The sequence below is a fragment of the Jatropha curcas genome, chromosome 6 (assembly GCF_041381405.1).
Source record: "Jatropha curcas cultivar XTBG-Jc1 chromosome 6, XTBG_Jcur_1.0, whole genome shotgun sequence".
NCBI lineage: Eukaryota > Viridiplantae > Streptophyta > Magnoliopsida > Malpighiales > Euphorbiaceae > Jatropha > Jatropha curcas.
In genome coordinates, this window is record NC_143156.1 from 7,996,161 (window position 1) to 8,009,389 (window position 13,229).

General features: G+C 35.1%; 2 protein-coding genes across 2 annotated transcripts; one reads left to right on the top strand and one right to left on the bottom strand.

Annotated features, from left to right (window-relative positions):
* The first annotated feature begins 1,311 nt into the window (after nt 1-1,311).
* On the top strand, nt 1,312-3,993 carry EDA9 (D-3-phosphoglycerate dehydrogenase). Its single transcript, XM_012212131.4, has 4 exons — nt 1,312-1,918; nt 2,272-2,759; nt 2,844-2,939; nt 3,060-3,993. The coding sequence occupies exons 1-4, from the start codon at nt 1,390-1,392 to the stop codon at nt 3,729-3,731; spliced, it is 1,785 nt and encodes a 594-aa protein (XP_012067521.1). The 5' UTR covers nt 1,312-1,389; the 3' UTR covers nt 3,732-3,993.
* NHD1 (sodium:hydrogen antiporter 1) lies at nt 3,766-11,790 on the bottom strand. Its single transcript, XM_012212011.4, has 10 exons — nt 11,400-11,790; nt 10,755-10,931; nt 10,510-10,638; nt 9,710-9,886; nt 8,538-8,644; nt 7,500-7,620; nt 6,287-6,348; nt 5,883-6,185; nt 4,956-5,250; nt 3,766-4,887 (listed from the first exon to the last, which is right to left on the bottom strand). Exons 1-10 carry the CDS (start codon nt 11,649-11,651, stop codon nt 4,768-4,770), a joined length of 1,743 nt encoding a protein of 580 aa, XP_012067401.1. The 5' UTR covers nt 11,652-11,790; the 3' UTR covers nt 3,766-4,767.
* Between the last annotated feature and the right edge of the window lie 1,439 nt (nt 11,791-13,229).

Below are 13,229 nucleotides of genomic sequence, written 5' to 3' on the forward strand. Positions count from 1 at the left end.
AAAAAGATATGAGAATACTAGAAAGAAAAAAAAAATACTAAATCTTTTTTTTCTCATTTTTTTTTAAACTTAATAATTCATTAATAATGAATATAAGTTGAGTACATCATTATATTTCGATAGAAATAAGAAATACAAATATAGAAAATTGAAATCTTATATTTGGAGATGTTCTTGATCTTGACAGAAGAAGTTAATCTTCCAGGTAAAAACTGATCCATTTTCAACTGATGAATGGAAGCTCTTGCAAGGATGTATGCATACATATACTCCCTCCGTTCCTTTTTTTTTTTTTTCATAGTTTGACAAAACACGTATATTAAGAATTTAGTTAACAAAAGTTATTTTATTTTTTTTACATTAACTCATTAAGATATTAATAAAAGTTCTTCATTTAATGAATAATCATAAAGATTATTATAAAAAAATAATTATTTATATATTTAAATTTAGAAAGTTTGAACATTTTGGGACATTAAAAAAAATAACAAGCAAACAAAATGGAATGAAAGGAATATAATTTTTATAGGGCTGATATTATACATTATTACATTATATTTATATTAGGAAGCAAGTAGTGAATATGAGGAAATTCTACGGTGTTACTGTTACTTCCAAAGTTGCCATGTATAAAATTTTAAATATATTTCTTTCTATATATAATATCAATACTTTTCTATGGTAAAAATAAGGTTAAACTATACAATTTTCTTGGTGAATAATTATTAAAAGTGCTATTTTTCTCATATATATTGGTTCTTGTTCTAAAAAACATTGGAATGTAAACAAGAGAAAATAACATAATGGCTGTTTTTTAAATTCATTTGAGATTTAATGGTCTAAAATAATACTGTAGGTTAAGTAGTTCACTGTTTAATTTACTAAATTGATAAAAATAATAATAGTTAAAATAATTTAAATTCAAAATTTCTTACTTTTTGTGTAAGTAAAAAGATCAATTAGACAATCAATGGATTCTATGGTTTTTGACCAACACTAAAAATTTATCTTTAAATATAAATATAAATTATTATAACACTTGACATTAAAAAACATTAATTGACAAACACAAAACAAAGTTAATAATTAATTGCCACCCAACCAACCCAACCCAACCAATCCAGCCTTCCAGATTTTTAACTTTACCAAGATTACATCCAACTCCTAAATCCCACTCTCATCCCTCGACGTAGCTTCACCCGCGTTTCCCCTCTCTCACCACTTTCCCGCGCCAATCATACATTTCAACCGCGCGTGATCGCACGCTTCTCTCTTGCCAAAACCCTCACCAAACCCCTCCCTATTATAAATCAACTCAGATCTCGATTCTCTCCCGCGATCCGCACCAACTTCCATTTGCGCCACCAAGCCACCGCCACCGCCACCGAAATGGCCACCTCTGCCACCAACCTTCGCACTGCATCTCTCAAACATAATCTCTCTTCTCTCTCTTCAACCAACAAACATTCAGCGTTTTCCCTCACACTCCGTCAACCCCGCCGCAAACCTCGCTTCATAGTCCTCTCCGCGTCTCTCGGCGGCAAGCCAACTGTACTTGTCGCCGAGAAGCTAGGAGAAGCGGGGCTCAGTCTCTTAAAAGAATTTGCTAACGTGGATTGTTCTTATAACCTCTCGCCGGAGGAGCTCTGCACCAAGATCTCACTTTGTGATGCTCTTATTGTAAGGAGTGGAACTAAAGTGAACCGAGATGTGTTTGAATCTTCTGGTGGAAGATTGAAAGTTGTTGGAAGAGCTGGTGTGGGAATTGATAATGTGGATCTGGCTGCAGCTACAGAGCATGGCTGTTTGGTTGTTAATGCACCTACTGCTAATACTGTTGCGGCTGCGGAGCATGGGATCGCACTCTTGGCGGCTATGGCTAGGAATGTTGCTCAAGCTGATGCATCTGTTAAGGCTGGTTAGTGATGGTCTTTTAGTTTCTTTTGGAAGTTCTTGTGTGGTTTATATTGATCTTTTTGTTTAACAAAGATTTTTTCCTAGCATTAGCGAGATTATATAGTTCAAAATGTTGAGATCTGGTAGTTATAAAATGATATTGTTTTGGGTTTTAGAAGGGTTTAATGATACTGCAATAGAAAACGTTGCAATTTTCTTTATCGCGAGATTGTCTCAATTCTCAAGTATTGAGCTCTGCTATGAAATATGGTTGTGCTATGGTATAAACCATTTTATATGAATAGTGTTTTATAAGTAATAGGCCGTAGGTGTTGTCAAAAAGCGCTTACTTTATACGTATTTTGAGTAATTCAGGTAAGTGGCAAAGAAACAAATATGTGGGTGTCTCACTTGTTGGGAAAACACTTGCTGTGATGGGATTTGGAAAGGTTGGATCAGAAGTGGCCCGGCGTGCCAAGGGGCTTGGCATGCATGTGATTGCACATGATCCATATGCTCCAGCAGACCGAGCCCGTGCCATTGGTGTTGATCTTGTGAGCTTTGATGAAGCTATAGCAACTGCAGATTTTATCTCCTTGCACATGCCTCTTACTCCTGCTACATCAAAGATTCTCAATGATGAAACTTTTGCAAAGATGAAGAAAGGTGTTAGAATTGTCAATGTTGCTCGTGGAGGAGTTATTGATGAAGAAGCTTTGGTGAGGGCACTGGATGCTGGAATTGTTGCTCAGGCTGCACTTGATGTTTTCACTGAGGAGCCTCCATCACAAGACAGTAAGTTGGTGCAACATGAGAGGGTGACTGTAACTCCACATCTTGGTGCTAGTACTGTGGAAGCTCAGGTAATACTGACCAAAAATAATTCAACTTCTATTGGTCAGTTATTTCCTTTACTATGATATTAAAAAAAAATGGGTTTTGTGCAGGAAGGGGTGGCTATTGAAATAGCTGAAGCTGTTGTTGGAGCGTTGAAAGGTGAACTTGCTGCTACTGCAGTCAATGCACCCATGGTTCCTGCTGAGGTATCATTGCTGACCTCTTTCTCATCTTTTATTTGTTTTGACGTCAAGTTGAAATTTTGAAAACAATTGTTAGGAGCGTCCCATTTATCTTGTTCTTGACTTGTGATTCTTGAGTTGCAGGTTCTATCAGAGCTGAAACCATTTGTTGTGCTTGCTGAGAAACTTGGAAGGTTGGCTGTCCAGCTAGTAACAGGTGGAAGTGGGGTGAAAACCGTGAAAGTAACTTATGGGTCTGCTAGAGCTCCTGATGACCTTGACACTAGGCTGCTACGTGCTATGATTACAAAGGGTTTGATCGAGCCAATATCCAGTGTTTTTGTCAACCTGGTTAATGCTGATTTCAGTGCTAAACAGAGAGGCTTGAAGATAGCTGAAGAACGTGTTACTCTAGATGGGTCCCCCGAGAGTCCACTAAACTTTATCCAAGTTCAAATTGCCAATGTTGAGTCAAGATTTGCCAGTGCCATATCAGATACTGGGGATATTACAGTTGAGGGTCGGGTGAAGGATGGAATTCCTCATCTGACCAAGGTTGGATCATTCGAGGTGGATGTGAGCTTGGAAGGTAGCATTATACTCTGCCGACAGGTTGATCAACCTGGAATGATCGGTAGAGTGGGAAGCATATTAGGTGAAGAGAATGTGAATGTCAGCTTCATGAGTGTTGGAAGGATTGCTCCTCGAAAGCAAGCTGTTATGGCAATTGGAGTTGATGACCAACCCAAGAAAGAAACTTTGAAAAAGATTGGAGATATCCCAGCAATTGAGGAGTTTGTTTTCCTTAAGTTGTAGTGTGGTATGATCATTTAGTATTCTTCATTTTCGCTTTCTTTTTTTTTTTTTTTTTTTCTTTAATTTTATTTTAGTTTTCGCCTTCTTTTCGGGATGGGGGTATAATTTCTTCACTGTAGTGCCCGATTTTGATTCGAGTGTTTTGTGGTAGTATTTGGGAAGGGAAAGAATAATTTAGCTTTGAGACAAATGTGTATACTTGAATAAGGTACCGTTTGTCTCTAATTCATATTTTTATTGAAGCTTGTTCTTGAATGTTCAATTGGCTATCATGTGTATGTGCCCCTTATGACTATTATCAGTACCAAGGAAAGCCGTTAGACAGCTGACTTTATAAACTGCGAGCAAGAGATACTTCAAAGAAGCAGCTTTTTCTAGCTTTTGATTGGGTATTAGAACACTAGCAAAGAAATTGCCACCATTTTTTTTTCTTCAAAAAAAAAAAAAAAAAAAAACACTTTTCATTTGGCTGGTAATTTAAAACACAAGCAAAGAAAGACAGTATTTAGTAATCATAATTGGTCAGCTACTGGGGATCCATCCCAACCAGGGACCGTTTGTATAGCTCATCTGTGTGAGAAATTTACAAAAAATCAAATTTTGATCTTTGCATGGGACATGGAAGTAAAATGAGCAATTTACGATGTTTTCTTATCAAATAGCTAACTCTGATTTCTTTTTTTCCTTCATAAGTATCTTATAAAAGAACAAAAGTATACCATGCTACACTACTACATGCCCTAAATACTGTGTCCTAAGCAAAATGTATGTATCACTACTCCCCTTTTTATTAGACAAGGGACATGTTGACACCTCAGCTTAAATTATTCGAGAGAGCGAATGTTTCCGTACTTGTAGTCTTATCAGAGTGCATCAACATTTAATAAATATTCGATTTTTTCTATACTTCCCAAAAGAACAATGTCTACATCATGCAGCATCTATGCCACTCGCATCCCTCATTAGACCGGTCATTCTGTGTATGGCTGCATCCTCGCTCGGTTTCCAAAAGACATGCAATACTTGGCACCATAATTTATGAACCTGAGAGGAATGGAACCTCTGCTAGTGTTTTAGGTAGGGAGATGTTAAGGTTATGAACAGCCAAGTATGCAGCAATACCAGCAGCATAACCAGCAAAAGCAAAACCACTCACCTGAAAAAGGAACAAAGTTGAGAAAGAACATTTTCATGAAAAAAAATATCATCTGTAACAGAATGTACCTTCCGCAAGTACCAGAAGAAGTCCACCTTCTCCATCCCCATAAATGCAACTCCAGCAGCAGAGCCAATGACTAGCATAGAACCACCAGTACCAGCACAATATGCAACTAACTGCCAGAATTCGGAATCCTGTGGAAAGGAGGAGAGATCATACATCCCCATTGTTGCTGCAACCAGTGGTACATTGTCTATTATTGCTGACACAACCCCTATTGAGCTTGCAACAAGTTCAATATTTGGAATATGAGCATCAAGGTAATTTGCCAATTCACGAAGAAGCCCCGCTGCCTCCAGGCTGGGAAAGAGAAAAATATGAACTCGAGAGAAAAATATAATTAAGATTTCAACTTTAATTCCCGAGAGTATTTTAAATTTTTCTTCTTTTTTTTTTTTTGGGGGGGGGGGGGGGGGGAGGGAGGGAAGAGATGAAACTAGGAGAAGGCTGGAACATTAGATTTCAATAGAATAAGACCAATCTCTCACATACACAAAATGTACCAATCACAGGTTGTCCACCTGTCTTCGGCAGAGATTGTCGTTTCAATAATCAAACTGGGCCTGATAAATTGATGGTGATCATTAACAGGGCCCTGATCCTCAAAATTGCTGACAACTGGGATACATGATCTATCTATGAGGCTCACAACTGACTAGCTCAACAAAACAGGTTTGGCATGCTGGTGTTTATCATACACAATGCAATTCAATTTAAAAAATCACTTCATGTACAAACGTGCAGACAGAGTTAACCATGAGAGGCAGAGGATCAATGCCTTGTAGATTGATAATCTAGGGACTTGAATGAAGGGAACAGAAAAATTCTTTTCATTGGTTAAACTTAAAAAACTTTTTTTTTTATGAAAACCCAAACAGACTTCCCAACACAAAATTCCAAATAAAATTTTTTTAACTATTTATGTCCAATACCTGCTGACAGACAAAAGGATTCCAAGGAAAAAAAGGGCTCCTTGAGTGTCTATTCGTGATAAAGCCTGGGGTACTTTCAACTTTTGCCTTTCTGATTCACCATAATGAATTGCATCTGTAAGAATCCAAAGAACTCCAAGACCAAGCAGCATGCCCATAAATGGAGGCAACCCAGTTAAGGCCTTGAACACTGGAACAAAAATTAAAGCTCCAATACCCACAGAGAAAACAAGTTGTCCTCGAGGAGCCATTCGTTCAGTTGCCAAAACATTACGGGATTCCTGTTCCTTTCCATTAACTTCACTGCATAGGAGAAGAGGGGCACATATCACTTCATCTGAAAATTAAACTAAAACTTTCAGGACTTAATCCCTTATTTCAGTTTGGAAATGCAAGATGAGTACCTAGTGAGAGACATGAGAGCCAGTGGAATGGCTAAAGAAACAGCTGAAGGTAATAGCAAACTCTGCAAGCAAAAAAGAACAAGAATTGGGAACTTTCTCATCTGGTAAAAATGAGGCGTTTAATTTCTTTAGAGACTAAAATTTTACAACCAAAGAATCTGATTTTCAACTTTTCAAGTTTTAAAAAAATAAAGCATATACCAACTCCATTAGCCAGTTACTTCTCCACCCTTGAAACATATTAACTATAAACTGTTCTCACTACTTAAGAGCGTGGTCTTGTATTTCTTGAGGAATTAACAATGCCACTGGAGGCAGAACTAAATCTGAGTGCTATATCCTATTCATCAGACCAATCTCTCTCTCTGTCTGTCTCTCTCTCTCTCTCTCTCATGCACACACACACATGTGCAAGGACACAAATGTACATGACAAGTGCAGAGTTATGGATGAATTCATCAGACCTAGAGGGAATCAAACAATAAGGCTATGTTTAGTAAGCCATAATGAAATGAAATGTAATATAATGTAATCAAATGCATTTTTAGAAACGAAATATAATATAATGTATTTTTAGTGTATGTTTATATGTTATGCAATTCAATGGACTAAACACCTATAATAATAATAATCTATACCAAAAACCGCAATATATTTTAATGCAAGCTGTCTTGAAATGAGTAGGCAATAAAAAGTAGCAATCCTTAACCAGTTATTTTCATTGAAAATTGAAGTCTATTTTTTGTGTAAACTTAATATTTGTGGAGTGATACATTTAAATCTTATTTTTATTCATTCTAACTCCACATTAGAAAGACGACACCATTTCGGTAGCTTAATAAGGTTTCTCCTTCTTCTTCTTCTTCTTCCTATTGCTATTTTAAAATTGAAAGGCAAAGTTTGGCTGACAACAAAAAGCAATTGAAAAAATATATATTATTTTTTATCAAGCTAAAAAATAATTTTTCGTTTTAGATTGCCTTTTGCTTTTCTAAAAAGAACTAAAATATAGAACGTATGCTTCTTAGTATTGCATTTTTGTTACAGAAAATGAAGTATGTTAGAATGTGCTTGATGAAGAGCACAAAGCAAGAAATAAAATGTTCAATCAAATGGTGCCAAAGCAACCAGAAATGTAGTTTATGCACAGATAAACTTGATGTTAATGAATAAAATGCAAAAATAGATGTCTTCCTTAGAATAATGAATGGACCTTCATTGTTGGCAGTGTGGATATTTGACCATGTATCCATAGCATAGTAGTCGTTACATCACCTATAGGAGTCCATGCACCACCTGCATTTGCTGCAATCACCACAACAGCTCCTAAAAGCCTGTGAAAAGAAATCCATTGATTTAAATGAATTTATTTGAAGTAATTAATTCTTTTTCTTAAAGGAAGAAGGGGCTTGCTTTTCCTTTTAATTTGAAAATGACTGAAATAACAGAATTTCACTAGAATCTTATACTTTCAAGAGTTTATGAACAAAGAATTTGCAATGCCCTTAGCTAGGAGCACTCAAGGAGTCTCTTCTTATGAGGTGCCAAAACTCTAATTTTATGAATTTGATAAACAAGGCTGTGTTCAAGTTTTCAATGCCTCCTCCTTTATTTTCATTTCTACCATATGATTACATGAATGATGCTTCATGATCATAGTAGAGAGAATTCTTTTCACAGTCACAATTGCAACGGACAAGATCAAGACTAACTTATAAAAACAGACACATCAATGGATAAATATTATATGCTATATTTACTTGTCTCAACTAACTTTGCAGACCATAAAAAAAAGTTCATTTCACCTTTAAAACCCATTATCTAAGGGTTCACCAATTATATAATTTTCTAGGTAGACTATTAATTGCTATGGAAATATAATATGGAGTTATGAAATCCATGAGAAAAATATATTTTAACAATATATTGGCTACATTTTCCTTTTATAGTAGCCTAATACAAACCAAATTTACAATATATATTTTAATTCAAGTCATTCAGGTAAAGAAGAAACCTAAGAGAAGAGGTAGGTTAAAGATGATAAAATTGGTGGAGGAAAGATTAAAGAACCCAAACTATTCAAAGAAATTTTACAGGTTAACTGCTCCACAAGAGGCATGATATTTTACAGCTAGTGTTTATCTAAAGCAAACAACCTACAAAATGATTTCATGGAAATATGAGATGCAAATATCATTTAATGTTCAAGAAAGTCTCACGAAATAAATTTATGCAATTTTGTAGTGCATACTTGCGGTATTCTGATGGAGGTACTAGTTTCCTCAATAAAGAAACCATGACAATGGTAGACGTCAAGTTGTCAAGGATTGAACTAAGGAAAAATGTCACAAAGCCAACCTGCATTATCCCACAACTACTGGTCAAACACCATTTATTGGCAAGAAAAATAACGCAAGAACTAAAACTAAGATACACTGATCTTAAACAGCAAAAAGATTTAGAATCAGATAGAATGCCAAACTTTCTGCTGAAGAAAGCATAATCAAAAACAGAAACCTGAATGACACAAAGACACATTTTGATTGAGAAAGAATTGTGAAGCAACTATCTGTACAGTTTTGTGAACAGATGGACAAATTACTACTCTCCCCGTACCAAAAAAATAGTCTCACTTTGCATAACGGTTGTCCCAAAATAATAGTCCCAATTCCATTTTTGGAAATGGTCTTTTGTTAACTTTCCAATAATACCCTTATAATATAATTTGTGCCAATAATTAATATACATAGAATTACTAAATATTTAGTCAAATATAAATATAAAGTAATTGAAACATGTGCTGAGATATTAATTTTTTATTGAAAAACTCTAAACATTAATCAAAAAATTATTAATAGAGATTCATATGGAAAAAGAATGATAAATGTTATGGTTGAACTAATTTAACTATCCATTCTTAATCTATGTGAAAAAGAAGTAGGACTATTTTTTGGGACGGAGGGAGTATTATATATAGGAGAGGCTATGGTGCCGCCATGATATTTAACATTTTAATTATCAAGGAGATAGCAACACTGCACTTGGCATATTAAATGGACCAAACAAGATAGAATTGGATCTAGCATATAAATTCTTTCATGAAATCTTCTAAAAGAATATGAATAACCGAATTAAAAGTCATCTCTTAAAAGAAACATTGTCAGCCGTTAGATAAAGGTTCATTTTAATCAGGAATCAGGATCTCATGTTACAGTCAACTGAATCTTTTGGTATTCATATACAGTAATTCAGTCTCTATTCTTTCTCGGAATTTTCCATAATCAGCATTAATGGTCAAAACATCAGATCACGAGCAACAATACGAGGCACCAGACTGACTTAATCATCTATTATAAGTTTAATACATCAAACATCTAAAAGAAAGGACTTAATATAGCCATGACAGCAGAAAAGAGCACTAACCACCCAAAGCAGAACCCGTGGCTTTCGAGTGGTTATATTGTCAGTGACCAGTTTAAATCCTTGATGAGCATCAACAATCTCAACAATGGTCATTGCACCAAGCAAGAAGAATACAATTTCACTAACTTCTGCAGAAGCATGTGTCAACTCCGAAACAGCTATATCAGTTGAAGGTGCCTGCTCAGGAAAGTGAAAAAACAAAATTCCCATTAGTACAGTTGGTCATTGACACCATCAAAGCTTTAACAAAAAAAATGAAGAATTGGTGCCTGCTACTATACTCAATCATGCAAGAACCAATAAAAGTCAATATCATAATAACTATTCTTCCCAACAGATTATTCAGACAAAAATCAGTCAGTTGCAAATATGGTACACGTAGAAAAGGAGCAAGCCAAACTGCATTGTGTTAAATGTTATATGATTTTCAGGATACGGGCCGAGACTTATAGTTCTTTTATGAAATATAAAGGACACCTTAATCACAATAATTATAGTGAAGATTATGTTGGATTCTTGAAGAAAGGATCAGGATTACATGATACTATAGCACATCTACAAAGTGCTAATAAAAGAAACAGAGCAATATGGCCTTTATGAATATGTGTTATATCAGTCAGCCAAGCAAGGAAATTTAAGGAAAATAGAAAAGTGATATTTCAATTCAAACCACATAATATGTCCGTGTGAATGTGCAATATATGTCACATATGCAAGTGACCAATAGTTAAAATTGAACTATTTTTTGAAGCCAAATTAGATATCATTGTTAATCAATAAGGACTGAATATGAATCTTACCCCAATGCTTCGTACTACCCATAAGCTCACAGCCATCAATAATCCTACTCCACTTTTATTGAAAGCTAGAGACTCTTCAAAGATTATGCCTGCATATCCTATTACAAAAAGTATTGCCATAGCAAGATCCTGTCCCAGAAATTTTATTGAATCAACCACCAATTGTCTTTTCATAATAGCTGGGAACTTAAGCATTTGATAAACTATCAAATTGCATAATTGTTCTCCACGAAAGAAATATACACCTGATTGGCTGCAACCCATGAGTGGTTAATTGCTACAGCCCCTGTTGCAGCAGCCGCAAAAACTGCAAGAGCTTTCAGCAAATCTGTTTTTGGCTGGTATGTGGCTTCCAAATCTAGTGAACTTGTTTCATCGAGTGAGCATAGAGGATCGCATGACCCAGCTTCAGGTGACAGCTCCTGATAATATGCTAAGAGTTAATATGAATTGAAATCAACAGCGAAGGCTAAGAAAGATACACAATGGATACTAGCTGTATCCATAGTAATAACAAGGGTGTGAGTCTCATATATCATTAAATTAATCCTGTACAGCAGGCTAAAACTTCAACATATGACATATTTCACAATATGAAACCCCCTAAACAATTTGGAAACAACTTCTCACTTTAATTCTAACAATGAACAGGCATTTTTGCAAAAGGGAGACATCCACTCTATAAATATATAAGAGAAATAAGTCCCATATCCATTTAATCAATTCAGATATGTACTCCAAAAGCCCAATTTTCAATAACAATACCTCTAGCCAAATGTTTAATTTAAAAAATTTTCATTTATGCAAAATCAATTCGCATAACTAGCAAACAAGCAAATGGGTATTCTTAAAATTTGAATCTTTAGTGACAACAGACGATAAACAGGAACCTGAAGCTGTTTTTCACTATTCGGCTGTTGAGCTTGTCCTTTAAGTGAATTAGAAGAAGTAGAATCTCTTGCTTTATCTTCAGCTCTAGCAAGCAGATTATTGCCAAGCAATCTTGAAACTCTGAATCTATGTAGAGATGAGCCTAAAGAAGAGGGAGAAGGAAGTGAGGATGGATAAACGGGAGTTGGAAAGTGGACAGCGTGTTTCTTGAATTGGTACACGTGGTGTGTTCCAATGGAAAGGGATGCCATTGCACCTGGGGTTTTAAAGAAGAAAATTGGAGATTGCGAAGACGGTTGTTTTGGTCAGCGTAGAGGTAATGAATGGCTTTGTTGGGTTGCGACTTGCATGGAGGAGATTGAGCAGTTTTTTGGTAGATAAAGTATAAATGGCTATTGCCAGGGATGCAGGTCCGTAATAAACACTTTTTTTTTTTTTTTTTTTCCAATTTGATTCCGACTCAATCCGGAAGATGATGTCATTATCACTTCATTTTTTTTCTTTTTTTTTTTTCTTTTTCACGCGTCTCCACGCTTCGGGGAAAAAAATTTTGTACTCTTTCCCTCCCTTGACAAATGTTTGAATTTTCATAAAAATTAATCAAAATAATTGAATCACATCAATTAAGAAAAAAGAGCAATTAGTTAAATTTATTTTTTAATTAATGTTTATTTGATTAAGATAAAGTTAGTACTAGAGGTGGCCAAATTACGGTTCCTGGAGCCGGAACCGTCGGTTCCGAACCAGTGGGAATTGGAATCGGAATCGGTCTGAATCGGAACCATGGCCTACGGTTCGGTTCCAATTCTACTATTTTTGAAACCATGAACCGGCGGTTCCAAAAATCGACAGGAAAATTGGTTGAAAAACCGGCCGGTTTCAAAATGTTCTCTACTTTTTTGTTTTATAATTATGCGATTCGCTGGAAAATTAATCGAGAACCAGTCAGAATCGTCGATTTTAGAACCGTTAAAGAATCGAAACCGTTCAATTTCAAACTGAAATCGGAACCGTCAATTTCGATTCTATTTTGGGTCCAAATTTTTTAAAACTGGAACCGGCGGTTCCGTAACCGTGACCATGTCTAATTAGTACACATGCAACAGAAAGATAAAAGTTGAAATAGTTACTTTCATTTTTTTTAAAATGCCATCTAAATAAAATAAAAAATTCAAAACGGTCAAATTTTAACGAAACAAAAAAAAGTATTACATAACAATGATATTATCAAAATAAAGTATTACATAATAATGATATTATCGAGATAAAAACATATTCAAATATAAAAAAATAGGATAATATAATAGTTAAAATCAGAGCCAATGGGTGAAATATAATAATTAAAATTAACAGTTACAACTTACAAGTTAGTTATAAATGAGTCGGTAAAATTAAACTTGAATGGGCTTAAGCTTGAATTCGGCTCGATAATCATAAACAAACCAAGATTGAGTTAACTTGTAAGCTTTGGGCAATTCGATAAATCTAGCTCATGAGCTTGGCAAGATAAATTTGCTCACGAGATAATGAGTTTAGCTCGAGCCTTGCTTGATTATTATTAAATGAGTTCAACATCTCAGCTCGAACTCAGCTTAATAAGTTTATCAAATGAGTTTAAGCGAACTTTTATTAAATTAAGCCTCAAATGGTTCGTCTCATTTATAGCTTTAGCCACATAGGTACTCGGGACTAAACAATAACCAAAGTGAGTTTCATTAAATAGAAAAGTTGTCATTGATTAGTGGCGCTCTTTAAATAAAAGGAAAAGCAGTCCCACGAAGAAACTAACCGATTCAATGATTTTTGTATTCAGATGATTTTTTAAGTAA

Bases quoted from the DNA above. Each gene is read 5' to 3' on its own strand.
- EDA9 (XM_012212131.4), top strand. From the start codon at position 1,390: ATGGCCACCTCTGCCACCAACCTTCGCACTGCATCTCTCAAACATAAT. The intron at 2,760-2,843 runs GTAATACTGACC...GGTTTTGTGCAG, and splicing joins CTAGTACTGTGGAAGCTCAG to GAAGGGGTGGCTATTGAAAT. The intron at 2,940-3,059 runs GTATCATTGCTG...CTTGAGTTGCAG, and splicing joins CACCCATGGTTCCTGCTGAG to GTTCTATCAGAGCTGAAACC.
- NHD1 (XM_012212011.4), bottom strand. From the start codon at position 11,651: ATGGCATCCCTTTCCATTGGAACACACCACGTGTACCAATTCAAGAAA. The intron at 6,349-7,499 runs GTCCATTCATTA...TTTTGCTTGCAG, and splicing joins CCACACTGCCAACAATGAAG to AGTTTGCTATTACCTTCAGC. The intron at 4,888-4,955 runs GTACATTCTGTT...TTCCTTTTTCAG, and splicing joins TCTTCTGGTACTTGCGGAAG to GTGAGTGGTTTTGCTTTTGC.